Here is a 23490-nt window from a genome sequence, read left to right as displayed (position 1 = left end):
AATGAATAGCACTGCACATCAAACTTTTTAAAAATTAATTGACAGATGAATACAAATCGATTCAGTTAATAAAATTTTTCAGCGCAATAGATTTTGTAATTAAATTCTACTCATATCAAGATTAAGGTGTGGGATATGATTGGTGGATGATCAATTTTTAGGCTTTGGAATCTGATTAGATAATATTGAAACAACACGCATCTCTCCATGTGCACTGCAATATGATTGGAGGTAGATTATCTGAATAGAAGTGATAATATAATAAAAAATTTGTCGAGACATTACATGCTTTATACTTTATAGTGCAACTTAGACATATGAGTCTAAAAGAAGTGGAAAATCTTCTCCACATATCACATAAGCACATGAGAAAAACTTGAATCTCTTCTCACGTTTGTAAGAAAATAATTTATCATCATAATAACGAGTGGTTCTTAAATTTCTGAAAATGCAAATGTCACATAAAAGTTACAAGAGACAATTATTGAAGATTGAGATAAAACAAAACTTTGGCTCACTGCAAAATATAATATACAGAGGATTTGGCTTGGTTGTTATTATTAGGTAATAATTTTTTTTTTTTATTACATGAGACTATTGCTCATATTACAACTCATATTACATGAGAATATAATTGATATTTATAAATCAGATTATAACTGGGACCAACTTACATCAATATTAATAAAACACTACTCAGATTTTAACTCTCTCAAATATTTCCTCACCACTCGGCTAAAAGCCGAGTGGCTATTATTAGGTAATAATTTGATTATGCAAAAAAGGATGAAAAAAAATAATGCAAAAACTTCCAAAATTTTCTGATGCAAAGAGACAGAGACTATTCCTTAGCAAGAAACAAAAGAACAGACAAATTCAAGTACACACTAGCCGCTTTACTATTCACGAGACACGGAGAGAGAAAAAAAAAATTAAAAATAAATTTCTGGCCATACAGCCAATGCCATAAGCGACCTTCTAGGAAAGGCAAAAATAAAAATTCTTCTTCATTCTTCCATTCCTTCACCTCATTTTAACAAAATCTCATCTCTCTCTCTTTTTTTGCCCCTTCTCTTTGTATGCTTATGGAAACTAGCAACAGTACTGCAATTGCACCAGATGCTAAAAGCAGCCATGCTCATCATAAGCATTATCTTCATAACAACTCAGTTTCTGATCAGTCACATGTTCATCGCCATGCCATTCTTTCCTTTCATTCCATTATCATTATCATTGTCTCAGTCATCTCAGTCATCGTGTTAGTAGCATTGCTTCTTCTTGTACTAATGCTCAGAAGACTTAAATCATCCTCAGAAGATAGCCATGGCAGCAGCTTCAAAGACAATAAAAGTGGCAGCAGTAGGTTCATTGCTCACATGACCATAAACTCAACCTCTAGCCCAGGTAATAACTAATACCATTTCTTATTCTTAGTTATTATTTGTAAAATTAATGCAAAATTTTGATCTGGGTATGCTCCAACATTGTTTTAGATGTTAAAGGATGGTGTTTTAATGGGGGTCATGTAAGGAGTAACAATGTGCCACCTGCTGCTCCAACCACTGCTTATAATTATGTGAGAGATAAAGGAGTAGTACAAGTTTTCACATACAAGGAATTGGAAACGGCCACAGAGAATTTTAGCGAGGGCAATGTGATTGGAAATGGAGGCTTTGGGGTTGTGTACAAAGGAGTATTAAGTGATGGGACAGTGGCTGCCATTAAGAAGTTGCACAGAGATGGAAAGCAAAGGGAACGTGCCTTCAGAATGGAGGTGAGTGTGAGATTGTGACTTCATTTACTATCTATTTGTATTCATTTGCTCTCTCTCTCTCTCTATCTCTCTCTTTGTCTCCTTCGTTTATTCCTTTCTTGCTTTTCCTTCCTCTTAATATATATCGTGCATTACAAATCTCAATAAAAATCAATGTTAATTCTAATAAAAATATGCTTATAATTGGAGGTTTCTGGATTAAATGTTCACTCTTTCCACTCTTGACAATGTAAACAATCTCACAATTAATGTAACTCTTTCTTCATTTCATATTTATGATGCAAAATCTCAAAAAAAATTCGTTATTATTGGTCATAATTATTCTGTATGTTTCTTAAAATTTTCATTACAGTTATAAGAGTTGTTGTAATGTAAAATTTAATGAGTCTAATGTACAATTGAGGAAGTTTAACCAAAAAAAAAATAGAGTTGACTTAGAAACTCTTCTCTCTCACTCAAATTGTTTATTTATCTAATCATTAACTTTTCTAAAGTATATATGGCTTCTAATTCAAACTTGCTCACGGGTGCAAAGACAAATAACAAGTTGTCGAATGTAGGTTGATTTGTTAAGCCGCTTGCATTCTCCTCAATTGGTGGAGCTACTTGGCTATTGTGCTGACCAAAATCACAGGCTTCTAATATCTGAATACATGCCAAATGGTACTCTCCAACAACATCTTCACCGCCACAACAACCGATATCGGCCGTTAGATTGGAGGACTCGCTTGATCATAGCCCTAGATTGTGCTATGGCCCTTGAGTTCCTTCACGAGCACGCAACGCCACCTGTGATCCACCGTGATTTTAAGTGCTCCAATGTTCTACTGGACCAAAACTTCAGAGCCAAGGTGACTGATTTTGGATTGGCCAAGATGGTTTCTGATAAGATCAATGGTCAGATTTCAACGCGTGTACTGGGGACCACTGGATACCTTGCTCCAGAGTGAGTGTGCTTCATCATCTATCATGTGCACTCGAGTTTCATACTTGCATTATCAGTTTATCATTTAACATTCAAATAAATATGCTGTCTGTCACAAGCAAGTACGCACCCCATGAGACTTACTATCATTTTATTATTAAATGCCTTAATCCTGGACAATATGCAAGTTGTTAAATCGGCTCCAACGTTACATTTTACTACATCTTGTGTTCCAAATATTTTTTTATATTTTAGGAACACATTGTATAGTAAGTTTGTAACAAGTTTGTCACATCGGAGTCAATTTACATTAGACGGGGTCTAATTGACTTTTAATCCACATTGTTGTTCCAAAATGGATATCAAACACATTAACTATTATTCTTTTAAAATTAAGTTGAAACACAACAGTTGCTTACGGGTCCTAATTTAAGTGAGTAGAAATCATATGAAAATACTCTTCTTGATCACTTCTAATGTTGAGAAACTTTGGTTCATGTAAATGCAGGTATGCTTCTACAGGGAAGCTTACTACAAAATCAGATGTTTATAGTTATGGTGTGGTTCTTTTAGAGCTTTTAACAGGCCGTGTACCAGTTGATCCCAATAGGCCTCCTGGAGAACACGTTCTCGTTTCATGGGTTAGTAGTGGTTGCCAAAATGCATTGCCGTAATTTTATGTAAAAATGAAATTCAAGTTAAAAATTCTGAAGAATTTTTTTGTTCGAATCCAATAAATTTTGCAGGCTCTTCCAAGATTAACTAGCAGAGAAGAAGCAGTGGAAATGGTTGATCCATCACTACAAGGCCAGTACTCAAAGAAGGATTTGATTCAGGTCAGCTTAATTCCCTATTGCTTTAACTATTTTTGTTAATAGAAAAATCCAATCTGATCAAATCTTTTTTTTTTCCTTGTTGAAATCATTATGTAGATAGCTGCAATTGCAGCCGTGTGTGTGCAACCAGAAGCAGCTTATCGGCCGCTAATGACAGATGTGGTCCAATCATTGATCCCTGTAGTGAAGAACAATGCTGCGGGTGCAATTTCCTTTGGTTCCTCCAGATTTCAGCATCAAACACCTAGTCCTAGCCATTAGAAACTCTGTGGCATCTGGAAATTATGCCCCGTACTATTTCAATTCATGCAATTGGACCTCACAGAAAGGCATCCTTCATAATGTCACAATGAAGAATAAAATTGATGGCTTTTGTTATTTCTTTTCAGTTTCTCTGTAGAAACGTTTTGTTAATTTAGTAATAACTTGATCATACAAGTATATAAGAAAAACTAAATAGGGGAGCTTGTTAATAATTGTCATATTTCAGCATTCAGCTTAATTCTAAAAGTGCAACAGTTAAGATATATTTGGTAAATATTTTTAGTTGAGTAATGATACAGCCACAAACTCTTGTACAAACTAACGTATCATTAATTCATTGGTTGAATGAAAATATAAAATAATAAAAACAAATCATGTAGGTCAAGTGATATTTAATTCAACAAATCTTATCATGTCAGATCAGTTTATACAAAATAAATTTGTACAAAAACTTATGGATATATTATTACTCTTTTTATAATCATACAATTACTTTTTATAATCACAATCACTTATTAGTTACTTTTCACTCTATTTCGTGGCAACTATGGGTCAAAAGCCGCGTCTCCCGAAAAACCTAATACAGAATTCCATGAGTGAATAGGAAGCAAAGTAATTTTCTAGTTCTAGTCTTCTTGGGACACAAAATTCAGAATAAAAAATCGTTCACGATCTGCATATAAAAAACGAGAACAAAGAGGCAACTAGCAGTCCAATTGGATCATCACTATCTTATTGGCTCAAACTTCGACAGAACGAATCTTCAGAAAAGAATCTTGTCATATATTATGTTAACCAGCACTTGCATGTTTCTTTTTTGGAGAAATTTGCACTGAGAATAACTTTTTTTCGCATGCAGACAGTATATACACCAGGAAGAGAAAATGACATTAGAAAATGCTGGAGAAAGTTAAAGAAACATGCAATGCAAGTCCGAAAGAAAATGTTAAAAGGACAAAAAAAAAAAGGAAAATTACAAACGTCTACTGTACTAGAAAGATTATATGGTATAGCTGTAAGTTATCAAGATTCCAGCAAATTTCAATGCTGTAGCTAGCCCATCACTTTCATTCATAGTCAGGATAAGAACAGAATCAAAATGCAATTATGTGAAGCTTTCTGTAAAGATAGGCTTTATCAGAAGAAGGTCCAACTGTAATGTTGTCAATTTATTCTGGAAAAACTTGTGGTTGATTACTATGATGCGGCAAATTCTAATTCAACAAATCTTCACCATGATTCAGACAATGGGTTAAACCGTGCAGCTTCAGAGAATCCATTGATATTGTAATAGCTACTACAAAAATTTATACATACATATAAATTAAGGTCTGGTGTGCAGAGTTTCTCAACCCTAAAGGTAAAGAATCTTACTAGGTGCACAGAATTAGGTAAAGAATTTCCTGCCTCCTCCAACATCATCTAAATGGGGAGGACAGAGAAGCCTGTAAATATGCATTGTTAATGAGTGTGTTAGTTCTGCTGCCATTGCCTCTTTCGCAAGGATGCTTGATCTATTCTCAGCAATTCTAGTTCCAGTTTCTTGCTTTTAAGGTTATTGTGAATTCTGGAGGATAGAGAATGATCACTTAGCTGTCCCGTTTACCAGAATTGTTATTTTCAGCACCTGATTTCAAAGCACTAGTTTCCCCTACCTGAGATGAACTGTTTTTCTTCTCACCCATCTTATCAGCATATATGGAAAATGCGGCAGATAGGGCTGACTTAACAGCTAATTCCGGTTCTTTCTTCCTACGTTTTGTTTACGTTCTTCTGTGTCTTTCTTCACTTTTGTTACTTCATTCATGGAGGAAGGTTCGACATCCTTCAGGGAAGGAGTTTCTGGAATAGGAGGGTGATGGGAAACTACACGCTTAAATGGTTCATGAAAAGTGTCATACAAGCATTTAACCTGATCCAGGAACATAATGAAAAAGTAGGTTTAATAATATGGAACCCTTTATTTACAACACATAATAGTATACAAAAGTGCATCACAGAATAGAAGGACAAAATTCCATCAAATGACACGTCTCTCATTGGAGATGAACAGAATACCTTGCGCTCTACTATGCCAGGGCAACCAGCCAGGTCTTCCATTGATGCATCCATGATATGCGAAAGAGACAGCAAAAAACATGTCCATTAGGCCCATAGGAACATATACTTTCAATACAACCCCCAAGCACATGGACTAGTGAATAAAGAAAGGAAGCATACCCCAAAAGTAGACTGTAGGGTGACAACATCAGTCTTGTTAACACTCCAAACAGATGTGAGGGCATGGGTTAGCTACATCAAAAGGCACAGTCTAAGATTAATCACTGCAAAAAACTAGGAATTGTTAACGCACTAGCTATTTGTCCTTGCTGATCCGATTTTTGCCAATGTAAACATAAATTTATTGAGTGCCAGAAACCTCAGAAGTTAAGAGACCTGCGATAAATAGTCAGTATCCAATTGGCCTTGGATAAGGTCTGCTGGCTTGTTTTCATAGACTTTTATAGTCTCCAAGTAGCAACCACATTCCTCCTAGCTACAAACAAACAATTTTGAAAATTTGGTCAACGAAAAACCATATTTAGCCCAGTCCAACCCCAATAAACATGTTTCTTAATTTTTATCATAAACAAGTCCCTTGAAACAAAAAATTGTCCAACTTCGTAAACAACATCAAGTCCCAAAAGTGCATAAAAACCACAAGAGCACATTGTCAAACAGAAGATTTAGAAAGTATATACACAATCTTACTACATTGCCATCATAAAACAGAAGTAAACAGTATCAAACAGTGACAGCAGTGTTGAAGTCCCAATTCCACAAACAATATCTTAGACATAATCTTATTTCTACTTACTAAACAGAAAAGGAAATTAAAAAAAATTAAAAATTTACCTCCAAGCACATAACAGGGTACAATCATGAAGCAGTGTTGTCTTAGTAACTTCGAGTAAAGGCTTAACTACATCCTCCTGAAACCAATAAGAAAAAGAGCAATATATCCTTCATCTCATACACTGAAAATAATAAATAAACAAGCAAATGACAAAACTTATTATTGCTTTCATGGATTCCAAATATCATTTAAAATGATTAATCCAGTCGAATACCTAGAAAGGCATGAATAGATTGTCAATTGACAAGAGATGCTTACCACATCAAGATGGCATAAAACAAAGCGTAGCATGAAGTTCTTTTGTAATTCCCTTATACAATAGTATAGGTAATCTGGATGCAGCAGATGATACCGAAGACTGTACCAAGCAACTAATTTGATGAATTTTGGTGCATAAGAGCATATTTCAATTGCAATTGATACAAATATCAACAAGATGTTTAACACAAGCCAAGCAGATTATTTTATGCATAAATTGCTAGATGAGTTATGCCACAGCACATATATCATCCTTTACTTATTAATTCCAATGAAAAACGAAAATGCAGCATAAAAACATATATATCACAGGATAGAAAGCATCATGAACTGAAGTGCAGCTGTGCAAGCAAGACTAAATATCAATCTTTTTAAGCATACAAGGACGATCTAAACTGGATTTCAGCTCAGCAAAACCATCAATTTGGACGGATTGTCAATTATTTTACTTCAACAATTAACCAATACCTAAAAAACTTTGCTGATTCATAATACTAGTGGAAACAGGCCGACTAAAAGTCACGTTATCTTTATCAGTGGTTTAACTATTGGATGTGAAATATATAGCACAAAAACATTGTTTAGACTAAAAGTCACGTTATCTTTATCAGTGGTTTAACTATTGGATGTGAAATATATAGCACAAAAACATTTTCATCATGTTTACACAGAATGAGAAGTAAGACATTGTTTAGAAGTTCAAACCTTAGATAAAGGGCACATGAGTTCTGCCCAAGCAAGTAGCCACAAACAACATCCGCAAAAGCCCATCTCATATTTCTTAAATGCTTAAGCAAGGGATTTCCCTTCTGCATATGGATAAAAGAACTTTCAGACTTGAGCAATTTTTTTGCAAATAAAAATTTATTCAATCTGAACCACTACTAACTAACAAGTTCACTGGAACACAAACATAACTCCTAAGAAGCTTACATTTTGACGAGAAAAAATGTAAAAGCCAATGAGAGCGCACCGTAGATTCCAAGATTTTACATGCACTAGAAAAAAGTCGCAAAAATTCCAGAAGCTATATAAATAGAGGGGCTCACTCCAAGCTCTAAAAAACTCCAACCTACCAAAAAAAAAATAAAAGTCATGTACACATAGCCAATAAGCTAAGTTGGAACCCACGTTTTCAGTTTTTAGCTAGCTTTTCTCTCAATATGCTCAAGAAACACAAGGGAACACAACAAAAATAGGATCTTTTATACAAATTAAATGAACAAATAAACAACCTCACCTGACTGTGACTAACAAGAATTGCATTACGGCTCTGAATAGACTGTGACGAAGAAGCTAAAGCTGAAGCAGTCCCAACACTCTGTTCACCACCTTGACTGTAATAAACAAACAAACTCACAATTCACATAAACCCAAAAAAAAAAAAACAGCATCAATAATTTTTTTTTAAAATAAAGAAGAAACCTTGAAGTGGGATTCTAGGAAGTGGTGGGTGGTTTAGCGGGAGGAGGAGGAAGAGGAGGGTTGTAAAACTCAAGAGGATTTGATGAAAGAGAAGGCTTGAGAGAAAGACTGAGATGGGGTGAAGAGATTTTGTAGTGGGTTTGTTGAATTTATCACTTCTTGGTATGAAGGTATCGTGATTGTTGTTATTTTTTTTTTTTCTTGGTTTGGGGAGGCCGTGCTTTTGCGGATTCATGGTTTTGTTCTTCGTTTTTCCAATCAAGTTTCTTCTGTTATTTTGGTCTGCAGGGAAGGAATGGGTTAGAGTTGGGGAACGCAGGGTGTGAAGGGGGGATTTAATAATATTTACTAACATTGTGGGGACTTGTATGTATTTAGCCAATTTGGGCTTGAGTTGTATTTTACCTCGTTGGGCTAATCGATGGCATTTTATTTCTTCAACAGAACCCGCATTGTCGTTCGGTAATGTAAGCAAACGTTGTGTCGTTCTCATCTTACAACAAAGTTCATAGTAACACGAGGAAAATCAATTACTTTTTTTTTTTAACAGAATCAATGTCCTAAAGATGTATTGGTACTTTTAAAAATAAATAAATAAATAAATAAATAAATAAATAAATAAATAAATAAATAAAGATTTGTTGGTAAGAAATTAGACAAAAAAAAAATGATTATAATATTAAAGTTGGTATAGGAAATTAGAATTGTGGTTCTATTCTATCAATCCTAATCAAGTTAGTAGTCTTCAAAAATCAACTTTAAATTATGATTAAGAATTTACAGCGCTGTCAAATAACTCAATGACACTCAATTATTTGTATGTCGTAACTAAAATGGAAGCTACTAATAAATAAGCACCCACATCAACGTTTAATTTTTTAATTAAAAAAAAACATTAGTGCAAATTAACAAATTAGAAAATTGCCCTAGCTATTCTACTGCTTCCAAGAAATGCCAGAAATATTATATCAATGTCCCGTGTTTAAACTTTAAATAATTGAAAAAGAAGACAAGATCAGACAACTTGATACATATACAAATTATTCTTAGTATTCAAATTGAGAGTAACATGGAGTACAAGCTTGTATTTTTTTTTAATTCCAAATGTAAAATAATTAGCTCGTTTAACATAGAGATGATAATAATATCAATGGATATGATATAGGATATCAAAATTAAATTAAAATTTGAGGGGGGTGGGTGGGACAAGGTATGTGTTTGTATATGTAGACGCATGTTGGGTTTACATGACACGTATAAGGTGTTTAATTACTTAATAATTTAAGTCTAGTAGTTAGGTAACATTAAAAATGGAAATTAATTAATAAAACCATAGGGCAGATTTTGGTGATCTTTAATGTCTTTGTCATACTTGAAAGAGGGGTTTAATAATTGTAGGACGTAGAGGCGGCCCCTAAAATTGGACATACACGCATGTAGTATAAGTACGGTGGGGAAATTTTCTCATGTAGTTGCTTTCATTTCATCTTCAAGAAATATGGAGGCTAAAATAATTATTTAATTATAATTAAATATTTATGTAGTCCCTATATTTTGAGATTAGTATTCGTTTAATCTCTATTTTTTAAAAAATACCTTAAATCATCCCCGATGTTAAATTATTAGCATCTTTCCTCTTGCTTTTTGTTGCTTTTTGTTACTTTTGGCTTTATTTTTACAATATTACCTTCTTACAATAATTTTTTTAGACATTAGTAAAAAAAAAATTATCAATTTAATCTCAAAAAATAAAATAGAAAAAAATTAATATATGTTACTTTTTTTGGAACACATTCCTGAGAAGTTAATATATTAATTTTTTTTTACTAATGTCCAAAAAAAGGTAATTTAATTATTTTTATAATCAATTTTTTTTTGGACACATGTAAGCTTTCACAAAAGTTAATATATATTCTTTTTGTTTTCACTTTATTATTGGGTTAAATTGATAATTTAATTTTTTTCCTTTTTATTAATTTCATAAAAAGAAACATTATTGTAAAAGGATAATATTGTAAAAGCAAGTCAAAAGAAACAAAAAGTAACAGAAGGGATGTCAATAATTTAAAGGTATGGATATTTTGAGGCATTTTTAAAATATAAAGATTAAATGAGGACCAACTTTAAAATATAAGGATGAAACGAGCTTTTACCCTAATTATTTTCTAAATATTTTTGTATTATAATATCTGTGTATAAATTGTAACGACTCTTTAAAAAAAAAACTGTTCAGTGAGAGTAATTTTATATTTTTGAAAAATGATGCTCAGTAATTTTTATATTAATCTCAAAGTGAAGCAAGCATAAGCAGCCAGATCATCACATCAATTTATATTTAAATTCAGAAAAAAATTCGTGCACATCCAGAAATAGACCCTTGCCCTAACTCATCGGCTACACCCATGGAAATGCCAGAAATAATGAAAGTCTTTCTAGAATCATTCAAGATCAAACAATGTGATTCATATTCAATTAATTTCTTCCCGTGTATTCAAATCACAGTAGCAAAGGGTACAAGCCAAATATATTATAAAATCATAATTACAACAATACTTTTACCAACAACAATTTTCATGCATTTTAATTAACTTCAAAGTAAGGCCTAGTCAAATTAATGATCCTTTTTTGTGATTTTTCTTTTTTCTACAAAAACATGCTAATGCTAAAATTATCCCCAATAAAAAGAATTAAATAAAAAGTTCCTCATCTTTTTCAAATTTGACTTCTACTTCAGGGTTGTCAATTATCAGACATCGACTTCTACTTCAGGTGTGGTGGTGTGGTCTTTTACTGATCTTTCATATACAATCTTATGCCGTACAATTTTTTTATTTTATTTTATATGTACATGATTTCTTGTGGTTTAGTTTTTGTCACAAACTCCCAATCAAATAAAAAGATGAGAAGGTAAATGGTAAATTTTTTTTTCTTTTAATATTATTTAAAGCTGATGCGTTTTAGTAATCGGGTAAACAAATTAAGCAAAAGCTGGCACGCATTAAAAGAGTTCAAAGAGTTCCTCAAGTTCGGATCGGCAATATCGTATAAAAAAAAATTGAGTGAAATGGTGACAGATTGATTTTTGTAATGAGCCGTGTTGTTCTGTTCCTCCGAAAGAGACCTCATTCTTATAACTAGAATACTATTTACTCTCTGTTGATGCCGAAATTCGGATGCGTTGGTCAAATCTCAAATTCCTGTATCAGCATTAAATTTGTTTTGTGAAAAGCCGTTGATTAGTTAGCACCATGAGCATATTTTCTATGAGCAGATGATCCATGTGCAGACAACCCATGAGCAGACAATTCATGAGCAGACAACCTGTGAGCTTGTGAGCACAAAGAACAGTTAGGGGACGCCAGAAGTTTTTCCGGCGAAAACCCTCCGACGCTTAAGTTAGTGATTTGGATCTTACTTGGAAAAACTCATACCACAATTCCTGTGGCTTAATTATGATTGCTTTAAACAAAAAGCTTTTAAGTAAATTTAAAGGAAAAGAATTCAAAATAATCAATCTTAAAGAAATCATAGGCGAAAGAGAAATTTCCCAGTTGCTAGAGAGAGAAAAAGATCCAATGGGTTCAGTCCTCCAGAGAGAGAGAGAGGAAAAGGCTTCCCCATTTTTTCCTCTTCCCCAGAGTTTTTATAGGAAATTATAGCGGTTTTTGTCCTTTCCCCTATAATTCTCAAGAAAACTACTAATTTTCAGCCCACTAAGAATATGGTCCTTAATATTTCGGAGAAAATGTTTTGACTGAGTCGTGCTTCCTGGTAACCTCCTGGTCGAGGTGATGTGCTCGAGGTGACCAATAACATCCTGGTCGAGGTGATGTGCTCGAGGTCACCATATATTATTTTGGTCGAGGTGACCAATAATATTCTGGTCGAGGTGATCTGCTCGAGGTCACCAAACAACATCCTGGTCGAGGTGATCTGCTCAACAATTTGCCTACTTTTACTTTGAGGGGAGCACGATAATGTATGAGCAAACACCTTTATCTTGGTCACCCTATTTCATTCCCTAAACACTCTTGATTAAGATTTCTTGAAGGACAATATAAACTGCTCCATTTACGAAATTATAATAAAAGCAAGCAGTTCTGTTTCAAAATTATTTTGAGAGTATATAATTATAAAATTGAAAACAAGTTGTTGCTTTCAACGACTCCACTTCAAATCAAAGTTTCATTGTCTGTTCGGTATTAGAATAGACTGTACTTGAGTGGATGCTTTAGACTGCTTTGTATTTTGCAAGCTTTAACTTATTTACAATTCTTCTCTTTTAAAATTGCCGCCCCTTGAGAGCCTTATTGTTTACAATCTTGACAGAGTGAAAAGAGTGGGTAATGAATTTTTGGAAGCAGAAAATGATTACCGAAAGTGATAATGGCATTGGCTCCTCTGTTAATCTTATTACCTGTCCCAGAATGAAAGACCTCAGAATTGACTCGATGGACTATGGATGTACTGAAAGAGTGGGATTACGGGAGTACAATCATGCCACGCTCTTCTTTCTTGAAAATTAGTAATTGCTAGAAATTAAAAGCACTGCATAGACCGGTGATATTTAACTGTTTCAATTTCCAAAGACGATACAGAGTGGGGAAAGGAGTGGATTGGCGTAAGATATCGCACATTCCCAACATCTACCTGGGTGTTAACTATGTCAGAGGAGGGCCATGAGGAATTCTTAATTACCAACTGACAAAAAATTGGTGGTAATCTTTTTTTTCCCCCTCTTTCTTGCTTGGTTTTGCATTGTTTGGTTTATATTTGTAATCCAATGAGGAGACATAAAAGTAGTAATTGTTAAACCATTTTATGCAGGCCATAGGCACAAGTTTATGCATTAAATTGAATGTTGGTCTTGACTCTTGAGGAGTTGATTTTTGTCTCTCGTGATAAATGAAATATAAACAAGGTATATATTTGTACTTTTTTTTTTTCATTTTTGACATTTATATTAATATAGTTTTTTTTTGTTATCCGCATCTTTCAATAGTTGCTGATTATTAGGATATATCTAATGTTTACAGAATTTGGTGGTCCTTCGCGTGGTAGCAGCTGCTGCAGGTTCCATTCAATTTAGCAGAGATCAAATCAATTTGATGTCAGGATCTGGCCATCTGGGTTGGTTTGGTTTTATCTGTTACAATACCTTTTGGTAATCTAACTAAGAAGTGGAAACATTCTGAATCAGGATTTTATATATTAGTTATTGTCAGGAATATGCAAATATTTTTAATCGATATCTTGAATCTACGAATTAGATATCTAGTTACTTCAACCATTACTATTTTATGTATTTTTATATATTTATCTAAATAGTTATTTGATAAGTACATGTTAATTTCGCTACAAAATAAGTATTTTTTGACATGATCTGCATATTGTAATAGTCATAAGTGCGTCAATTCCTCTTACTTCTGCACTCAAAGATGTTGTGCGCAGAATGCAGAATCAAGCGCACCAAATAATTATAGAAAAATAATGGACACAAAATTTATGTGTTTCGGTAATTAAACCTACATCTACGGGAGCAAGAGAAAAAATAATTGTATTATTAATAATTATTTGAGTATAAATTTGAGTAAAGAAATCTTATTTTCCCAGAACCCAAATACACCAAGTACTCACACACACACACTCCAATTGCTCACACTATCAGAACTCTCAAAAACTTAAAAACTAATAAACTTAACAATTTTTTTGGGATGCTTTAGAATGAAGAAATGGCTTCAATTTATAGGCTTCAAGCTTGCACTATTCCACCTAATCCCTCTGCAATTTGTCAATCTTCATCTCTGTCAATTTGACAAATTTTGCTAACTTTTTCATTTTTCTTCATTTGGTGCAGGATTGTCAAATGCCAAATATTTTACCGCTTGCAGTTTTGGTGCCGATTTTGAAAAAACAAAAGTAATGCATGTGGCTCACTTTTCTTTTTCAATCAATTTGAAAACACTATTTGACTTTTCAATAATTCTTCATCTTGGCGAAGATTTATTCAAATCTAAACCGACTCCCAACCAATCATCATCCCCAAAATAGTTGCATCTACGTATTTATTGAGATTGTGAACACAATATTTTGTAAGCAGGGGAATTACCTAGTAAAGACAGGGCAGAGCCGCAGAGCCTCTGAATTCGAATCCAAAACAATTACTTGATAACACTGTTAATTAATTGCCACTAAATACTTACATCTATTATGTCATCTGCAGTGATCGTCACAAAGCGTGATACTTTTTCTCATCATTTAAAAAAAAAAAAAGTAAAATGGTTATCAAATCATTAAATTTTTACACATGGCGCACTCCTAGTAAACTATTTGTCACGTCATGAACTGTTACCCGTATATTGTATAGCAACTTGTTCAATTATTGAAAAGAGACAAGTTGTTATACCCGTATATTAGGGTCCAGTGTATGGTACCACAGCTAGATCCAACCATTGAATTCAATTCTGATGACAACTGTGGGTTAGATCTAATGATTGGATCCAGCTATGATACCATACAATTTTGATACCACAGGTTTGCCCGTATATTATTATATAACAACTTGTTCAATTATTGAAAACAGTTCACGTCATGAACTGCTACTATATTCCATAACGACTTTAAAAAAAATTAAAAAGGAAAAAAGAAAATAAAAGAGATAATCAAAGGTATTCTATGCGAATAATGCATGAATATTTCAGATCTAGCAATCTAAAAAGTATCAAGTTCATTGGTGATTGTGAGCCAACGCTTCCAAATCTCAATGTATCTGCTCACACGATAATGTATATTATATAACAACTCGTTCAATTATTGAAAAGAGAGACAATATATTATATAACAACTTGTTCAATTATTGAAAAGAGAGATAATATATTATATAACAATTTTGTCAGTTTCATATACCACACTGGTTAAAAAAATTGAAAAAAAACAAAAAGAAAGATAATAACAATAACTTCTGATGAATTGAAATATTTCTAAATTGGGAATTTTGCTTGCAGCACTATAAGAATTGAAAGAATACGGCAACATTTTCACCACATTATCATCTCCTTCATTTCTTTCAGCATTACTTACTTTTGCAACAATTCACCATCAATTTCTTCTCTCTCTCTTTCTTCTTTTTCACCATGGTTGATGCGATCCTTTCCCCTATCTTGGAGCAGCTGACTTCAATGGTCGTTGCAGAGGCGAAGGAACAAGTGAGGCTAGTAACGGGTGTCGGAAAGGAAGTGAAGAAGCTGACCAGCAGTCTCCGAGCCATTGAAGCTGTGCTCCATGATGCAGAGAAAAGGCAAGTGAAGGAGGAAACTGTCAGACTCTGGCTCGATCAACTCAGAGACGCATGTTACGACATGGAAGACGTGTTGGGTGAGTGGAACACTGCAAGGCTCAAACTGCAGATCGATGGAGTGGATGATCATGAGAATGATGCTCTCGTTCCTAAGAAGAAGGTATGTTCCTTCTTTCCTGCTGCCTCTTGCTTTGCCTGCAAACCACTTGTTCTACGTCGTGACATTGCTCTCAAGATCAAAGAAATCAACGAAACTCTTGATGATATTGCCAAACAAAAAGCCGAGTTTGGTTTTGCTGTGAATGTTATTAACAGTAATGAGAGAGCGGATCAACGAGTACCAAGTATCTCCTTAATTGATGAGTCCGAGATATTTGGTAGAGAAACACAGAAGAACGATCTGGTTAATAGGCTGTTATGTGAGAGTAGTGAAGAGCAGAAAGGCCCCTGTGTCATCTCACTTGTTGGGATGGGGGGCATAGGCAAAACTACTCTTGCTCAATTAGCCTACAACAACGATGATGTTAAAAATCATTTTGAGAAAAGAATATGGGTCTGTGTGTCAGACCCGTTTGATGAGTTCAAAATTGCTAGGGCAATCATTGAGGCTCTGAAGCCAGGTTCCGCCAAAGACCTTGTAGAGTTTCAATCTCTCATGCAACATATTCAAGAATGTGTTGAAGGGAAGAAATTTCTTCTTATCTTAGACGACGTGTGGAATAAAGATTACTCTAAATGGGAACCATTCTACAATTGTTTAAAGAATGGTCTCCATGGAAGTAAAATTTTAATTACTACACGTGATGAAACAACTGCCCATAATATGAGATCAACTAAAATTATCCCAATTGATCTTTTGTCTAAAAAGGAATGCTGGTCAATTTTTGAGTCATTAGCATTTTTCGGCAAGTCCATGGAGGGATGTGAGAATTTAAAAAAAATTGGTCGAGAAATTGTAGGAAAATGCAAGGGCTTACCTCTAGCTGTAAAGACCATTGGTAGCCTTTTAAGGTCTAAAAACACTGAAGAAGAATGGCAAAATATTTTAAAGAGTGAGATATGGGATCACGAAGTGGTTGAGAGAGGTCTATTGGCCCCTCTGTTGTTGAGTTACAATGAATTGCCCTCTAAGGTAAAACATTGTTTCTCATATTGTGCTGTTTTTCCGAAAGACCTAGAAATACGGAAGTATAAGTTAATTGAACTATGGATGGCTCAAGGTTACCTTAATGAGAAAGGAAACAAAGAGATGGAGGACATAGGTGAAGAGTATTTCAACATTTTAGCTAGTAGTTCATTTTTTCAAGAGTTCGAAAGAGATGGTGATGGTAAAGTCTATAAGTGCAAAATGCACGATTTAGTGCACGATCTTGCCCAATTTATATGCAGGAATGAATGTTTAACAGTGGAAATTCCTGGTGGTGAAGAGTCAATTATGAGTTCCTTTGAGCAGAAAAAAGTTCTTCATTTAAGGTTAACTATAGACGAGGGGACTTCAGTCCCGATAGCCATTTGGAATAATGTTAAGAGAATGAGACGATTGCGTAGCCTCTTGGTTGAGGGTGATGAATATTCATGGTCTAGCGAAGTCCTACCTCAATTATTTGGTAAATTAACTTGTTTAAGGGCATTAGAATTAAATGCGAGTGATATGTGGTCATGTGTGAATCACATCAACGAAATTCCAAAAAATATAGAAAAATTGATACATTTGAAATACCTTAGTTTGGCCCATCAAGAGTGGATACAAAAATTACCCGAGACATTGTGTGAGTTGTATAATTTAGAACGTTTAAATGTTAGTGGTTGTTTTAATCTTAGAGAATTACCTCAAGGGATTGGGAAGTTAAGAAAGCTGATGTATTTAGACAATGATGACACTTGGTTTTTAAGATACTTGCCAGTAGGGATTGGGGAATTAATCAGTCTTCGGAGGGTGAGACAGTTTGATGTGGGCGGAGGGTATGGCAGAGCATGTAGCCTTGGGTCTCTTAAAAAGCTTAATCTCCTTCAAGACTGCAGGATATATGGGCTGGGTGGTGTGTCAGATGCGGGGGAGGCTCGAAGGGCTGAACTTGAGAAAAAGAAAAATCTCGTTGAGTTGGGACTTTATTTTAATTATGTAAGAGATGGAGATGAAGAACAAGCTGGGAGGAGGGAGAATGAGGAGGATGAAGATGAACGGCTTCTTGAAGCCTTGGGACCACCTCCTAATTTAAAGAAATTACGGATAGGTGGTGGTTACAGAGGGAGGAGGAATGTTGTCCCCATAAATTGGTTCATGTCGTTAACCAATTTAAGGGCTTTAGTTCTCTACGGGTGGATAAATTGCGAGCATTTGCCTCCTTTGGGAAAATTGCCATCCCTTGAATATCTTGAAATTGAAGTAATGAAAAGTGTGAAAAGAGTGGGCAATGAATTTCTGGGAGTAGAAAGTGATACGGATGGCTCCTCAGTTATTGCCTTTCCCAAATTGAAAGAGCTCAGATTTCGTATTATGGAAGAACTGGAAGAGTTGGATTTCGGGACTGCAATAAAGGGAGAAATCATAATCATGCCACGTCTTTCTTCCTTGTCAATTGATGAATGCCCTAAATTAAAAGCACTGCCCGATCACCTTCTTCAGAAGACAACGCTGCAGAAATTGGAGATTTTGTGGGGATGTCATATTTTAGAAGAACGTTGCAGAAAGGAGACAGGAGAGGACTGGCCAAAGATACGCCACATTCCCAACATCGACATTAAGTGAAGTGCGCGGCTGCAATTACAAAATACATTGCATGCATTGCATGCTCACTCTATTTACAAAATACATCGAAGATGCTCCAATTACAACCTTATATAATTGCTTTCTAGATCTCCTGCATGCATTGCGTGTCTCACTCTATTTTAATTAAAATTAATTAGTAGTTATTTTTTAATCCATTTTAGAAACGAATGGTGAACAGAGGAGGGGGGATTCAGCAGGGATATATATATGTAATGGTGCTAATAACTCTGGTTAGTAATTATAATTTGTATACGCTTTCCTTCTCGTTTGCTCTCTACTCTACTCTTCTTCATTAATTTAACAATGTCCATTAAAATTAGATATATTTCTGTAACTGATTCATTTGTCTTTTTGGGGAAAGCGATATTTTTCAGCGTCGCAAAGCAGGAATTGGGGGACGGGCGCGGCGCGTGCTTTTTTAATCTGTTTTATATATATATTTTCAGTAACTTGTAATTGGGTATTGGATTCTCTCTCTCTCTCTCTCTCTCTTTTTAAGTTGGTGAGTCTTGTATTTCTAAAGAGAATGAACAAGGGAAATCACAAGTCTAAGAGAGCTATTGTGAGGTTAAACTACTGGGGGTTGATTGATTTTGAGGGTTGAGGTCGGTTTCTTTTTGTTTTATTTGCATTTGAGAGGCCATTGTTAACTTTGTACACTTTTTTATCACATAGTGGATGATCAGCATCACCAATGTGGATGTAGGCATATTAATTAATATGCCGAACCACGTAAATCTTTCTGTTTTCTCTGAGTTTATTGAATTATTTAATTTTCATTAACAAATCTTATAACAGAAGGTGAAATTAAAATTTTAGTCCCACATGGATCATGATTTAAAAATAACAAACCTACAAGAATCATAACATAAAAATGGCAAATGGTGGGACTATAAAATTTGCATAAATATGAGTCAAATTCAGTTGTTAGTTGTTAGATAGCAAAACTTTCGGCCAAAACAAAGTAAATAATTACCCACAGACTATTAAACAGTTAAAATATGTTTGGTAAATATTTTTTGTTTTGATGTTTTATGTTTGCTTAAAAATTCACAATCACTTTGTCGTCATCTTTTCATTCTAGTTCATGGCAACTATGGCTCAAAAGCCACGTCTCAATCCTAATACCTGAATGAACCGTTAATATTACTGAAAAACCTAATGCAGAATTCCATCAGTGCATTCGAAGCAAAGTAACTTTCGAGTTCTTGTCTATTTGGGACCCAAAATTCAGAATCAAATATTGTTCACGATCTGCATACGAAAAGGAAAACAAAGAGGCAGCTATCAGTCCTATTGGATCATCACTATCTTATTGGCTCAAACTTTGACAGAACGAATCCTCAGAAAAGAATCTTGTCGTATATAATTATGTTAACAAGCACTTGTATGTTTCTTTTTTTTGTGAAATTTGCAGTGAAAATAACTTCTTTTTCTTTTTCCCGCATGCAGACAGTATATACACCAGGAAAAGACAATGACACTAGAAAATGCTGGAGAAAGTGAAAGAAACATGCAAGTCCAAAATGCGAAAATGAAAAAGAAAATGTTAAAAGAAAAGAGGAAAAAGAAAAAAAGAGTAGAACATTACAAACGTATGTTGTACTAGAAAGATTATATGGTTATAGCAGTAAGTTATCCCGATTCCAGCAAATTTCAATGCTGTAGCCAGCCCATCACCTTCATTCATATCCAGGATAAGAACAGAATCAAAATGCATATCACGTGAAGCTTTCTGGAAAGATAGGGTTCATCAGAAGAAGGTCCAGCTGTAATGCTGTCAATTCATTCTGGAAAAACTTGTGATTGTTACCATGATGTGGCAAATTCTAATTCAACAGATCTTCACCATGATTCAAACAATGGGTTAAACTGTGCAGCTTCCGAGAATCCATTGATATTGTAATAGCTAAATCTATAAAAATTTATACATACATATAAATTAAGGTTTAGCACTTTTGCCGTGCAGCTTTTCTCAACCCTACAAAGTACAAAATCTTACTAGGTGCACAGAATTCGTTAAAGAATTTCCTGCTGCATCCATCAACATCATCTAAACAGGGAGGACGGAGAAGTCTGTAGATATGCATTGTTAATGAATGTGTTAGTTCTGCTGCCATGCTTCTTTCACAGGTATGCATGATACATTCTCAGCAATTCTCCTTTTAGTTACTTGCTTTTAAGGTTATGTTGAATTTTTGGAGGAAAGAAGACGATCACTTAGCTGTCCCGTTTACCGGAATTGCTATTTTCAGCGCCTGAATCGGAAACACTTGTTTCCCCTACCTGAGATGAACTGTTTTTCTTCTTGCCAATTTTATCAGCATACTTGGCAAATGCAGCAGATAGGGCTGACTTCACAGTTAATTCAGGTTCTTTCTTCCTACGTTTGTTTATGTCTTCTGTGTCTTTCTCCACGTCTGTTACTTCATTCACAGAGGAACGTTCAACATCCTTCTGGGAAGGAGTTTCTGGAATAGGAGGGTGACTGGAAACTACACGCTTAAATGGCTCGTGAAAAGTGTCATACAAGCGTTTAACCTGATCGAGGAACAAAATGAAAAAGTAGGTTTAATAATATGCAAAACATCCTTTAAATAAAGACGCTAAAAATTGCCATAAATTTATTTGCAATCACTCAAATGATAGCATACAGAAGTGTATCACACAATAGGACAAAATTCCATCAAATGACATGTCTCTCTTTGGAGACTAACAGAATACCTTGCGCTCTCCTATGCCAGGGCAACGAGCCAGGTCTTCCATTGATGCATCCATGATATGCGAAAGAGACTGCAAAAACAGATGTCCGTTGGGCCCACAGGAACATATACAAACCCCAGCACATAGACTTGTGAATAAAGCAAGGAAGCATACCCCAAATGTAGACCCTAGGGTGACAACATCAGTCTTGTTGACACTCCGAACAGATGTCAGTGCATGGGTTAGCTACATTAAAAGAAGCAGAATCTAAGATTAATCACTCCAAAAAGCTACGAATTAGTAACGCACTAGCTATTTGTCCTTGAAGATCCGATTTTTGCCAATGGAAACATATATTTATTCAGTGCCAGAAACCTCAAAAGTTAAGATACCCGCGATAAATAGTCAGTATCCATTTGGCCTTGGATAAGGTCTGCTGGCTTGTTCTCATAGACTTTTATAGTCTCTAAGTAGCGACCACATTCCTCCAAGCTACAAACAAACAATTTTGAAAATTTCGTCACCAAAATATATATATATATATTTAGCCTGGTCAACCCCAATAAACATGTTTCTTAATTTTTAGCATAATCATGTCAGTTGAAAAAAGTACTCCAACTTCGTATACAACATCAAATCCCAAAGGGCAAAGAAACTACAATAGCACATTGTTGAACAGAAGATTTATAAAGCATGTAAACAATCTTACTACATTGCCATCATAAAAAAGAAGTAAACAGTATCAAACAATGACAGCAGTGTTGAAGTCCTAATTCCACAAACAATATCTTAGATATAATCTTATTCTACTTACTAAACAAAAGGGAAATTAAAAAATAAAGAATTTACCTCCAAGCACATAACAGGGTACAATCATGAAGCAGTGCTGTCTTCGTAACTTCGAGTAAAGGCTTAACTACATCCTCCTGAACCAACACCCCCCCCCCCCCCCCAAAAAAAAGGAAAGACAATGTATCCTTAATCTCGTATACTGAAAATAATTAATAAACAAGCAAATGACATAGCTTATTATTGCTTTCTGGGTTCCAAATTTCATTTAAAATAATTAATCCAGTTAAACACTTAAAAAGGCACAAAAAGATTGTCAATTGCCTAATAGATGCTTACCACATCAACATGGCATAAAACAATGCGTAGCTTGAAGTTCTTTTGTAATTCCCTTATACGGTAATATAGGTAATCTGGATGCAGTAGATGATACCGAAGACTGTAACAAGCAATTAATTTGATGAATTTTGGAGCATAAGAGCATATTTCAATTGCAATTGATACAAATATCAACGAGATGTTTAGCACAAACTCAGTTGGAGCATTCCCAAAGTTGTTCCATAAGCAGACATATTAAAGCCAAATGGATTACTTAATGCATAAATTGGTAGTTGAGTAATGCCACAGCACATATATCATCCTTTACTTACTAACTCCATTGAGAAACAAAAATTCAGAATAAAAAGATGTATATACACATGATAGAAGGTATCTTGAACTGAAGTGCAACCATGCAAGCAAGACTAAATATCAATCTTTTTAAGCATATAAGTACGATCTAAACTGGATTTCGGCTTAGCAAAACGATCAATTTGTAAGGATTGTCGATTATTTTACTTCAACAATTAATTGTTGATTATTTTACTTCAACAATTAACCAATACCTAAAACTTTGCCGATTCATAATACTAGCTGAAACCGACAGACTACATAGCAGGTTATCTTCATTGGTAGTTTAACTATTGGATGTGAAATATATAGCACTAAAATATTTTCATCATGTTTAAACAGAATGACAAGTATGACTTTGTTTAGAAGTTCAAACCTTAGATAAAGAGCACATGAGTTCTGCCCAAGCAAGTAGTCACAAACAACATCCGCAAAAGCCCATCTCACATTTCTTATATGCTTCAGCAAGGGATTACATCTCACATCTCAACACATTAGAGACGGATCACTGGGGTTTTGATTACATCCAAAGAAGTTCCAACAAATATAGAAAAATTATTACATTTGAAATACCTTAGTTTGGCCGATCAAGAGTAGATAGAAAAATTACCCGAGACATTGTGTGAGTTGTATAATTTAGAACGTGTAAATGTTAGTGGTTGCAGTCATCTTAGAGAATTACCTCAAGGGATTGGGAAGTTAAGAAAGCTGATGTATTTAGACAATGATTACACTGATTCTTTAAGATACCTGCCGGTAGGGATTGGGGAATTAATCAGGCTTCGGAGGGTGACGAAGTTTGTTGTGTGCGGAGGATATGACAGAGCATGTAGCCTTGGGTCTCTTAAAAAGCTTAACCTCCTTCGACAATGTAGTATAGATGG

At 34.6% G+C, this 23490-nt stretch overlaps 3 protein-coding genes and 1 pseudogene across 3 annotated transcripts; 2 read left to right on the top strand and 2 right to left on the bottom strand.

Annotated features, from left to right (window-relative positions):
* Positions 1-1045: 1045 nt before the first annotated feature.
* LOC18040434 (probable serine/threonine-protein kinase PBL7) lies at positions 1046-3934 on the top strand. Its single transcript, XM_006433205.2, has 6 exons — positions 1046-1404; positions 1494-1774; positions 2335-2720; positions 3208-3340; positions 3446-3535; positions 3632-3934. Exons 1-6 carry the CDS (start codon positions 1080-1082, stop codon positions 3794-3796), a joined length of 1380 nt encoding a protein of 459 aa, XP_006433268.1. The 5' UTR covers positions 1046-1079; the 3' UTR covers positions 3797-3934.
* A 991-nt stretch (positions 3935-4925) lies between these two features.
* Positions 4926-8831, bottom strand: LOC18040388 (annotated as a pseudogene).
* Positions 8832-15376: 6545 nt separating this feature from the next.
* LOC112097757 (putative disease resistance protein RGA3) lies at positions 15377-18715 on the top strand. The gene is made up of 2 exons (XM_024183226.1): positions 15377-18425; positions 18607-18715. The coding sequence occupies exon 1, from the start codon at positions 15512-15514 to the stop codon at positions 18422-18424; it is 2913 nt and encodes a 970-aa protein (XP_024038994.1). The 5' UTR covers positions 15377-15511; the 3' UTR covers position 18425; positions 18607-18715.
* Positions 18716-20321: 1606 nt separating this feature from the next.
* On the bottom strand, positions 20322-23275 carry LOC18040387 (DNA excision repair protein ERCC-1). Its single transcript, XM_024183811.1, has 9 exons — positions 23250-23275; positions 23169-23179; positions 22983-23091; positions 22277-22376; positions 21998-22074; positions 21541-21640; positions 21323-21394; positions 21170-21238; positions 20322-20986 (listed from the first exon to the last, which is right to left on the bottom strand). Exons 1-9 carry the CDS (start codon positions 23273-23275, stop codon positions 20666-20668), a joined length of 885 nt encoding a protein of 294 aa, XP_024039579.1. The 3' UTR covers positions 20322-20665.
* Positions 23276-23490: the final 215 nt, after the last annotated feature.

Source organism: Citrus clementina, unplaced genomic scaffold (genome assembly GCF_000493195.1).
Source record: "Citrus clementina cultivar Clemenules unplaced genomic scaffold, Citrus_clementina_v1.0 scaffold_5, whole genome shotgun sequence".
Taxonomy (NCBI): Eukaryota; Viridiplantae; Streptophyta; class Magnoliopsida; order Sapindales; family Rutaceae; genus Citrus; species Citrus x clementina.
Note: the sequence above shows the minus strand (reverse complement) of the source record. Positions and strands in the feature narration are given on the sequence as shown.

What these genes read in the sequence shown, in the direction of transcription:
- LOC18040434 (XM_006433205.2), top strand. Translation starts at nt 1,080, where the DNA reads ATGCTTATGGAAACTAGCAACAGTACTGCAATTGCACCAGATGCTAAA. An exon ending in AAACTCAACCTCTAGCCCAG is followed by an intron (nt 1,405 to 1,493) that starts GTAATAACTAAT and finishes ACATTGTTTTAG; the next exon opens with ATGTTAAAGGATGGTGTTTT. An exon ending in AACGTGCCTTCAGAATGGAG is followed by an intron (nt 1,775 to 2,334) that starts GTGAGTGTGAGA and finishes TGTCGAATGTAG; the next exon opens with GTTGATTTGTTAAGCCGCTT.
- LOC112097757 (XM_024183226.1), top strand. Translation starts at nt 15,512, where the DNA reads ATGGTTGATGCGATCCTTTCCCCTATCTTGGAGCAGCTGACTTCAATG.
- LOC18040387 (XM_024183811.1), bottom strand. Translation starts at nt 23,275, where the DNA reads ATGACTGCAACCACTAACATTTACAC. An exon ending in ATACTGACTATTTATCGCGG is followed by an intron (nt 21,395 to 21,540) that starts GTATCTTAACTT and finishes CTTTTAATGTAG; the next exon opens with CTAACCCATGCACTGACATC. An exon ending in CTGGCATAGGAGAGCGCAAG is followed by an intron (nt 20,987 to 21,169) that starts GTATTCTGTTAG and finishes TTCCTCGATCAG; the next exon opens with GTTAAACGCTTGTATGACAC.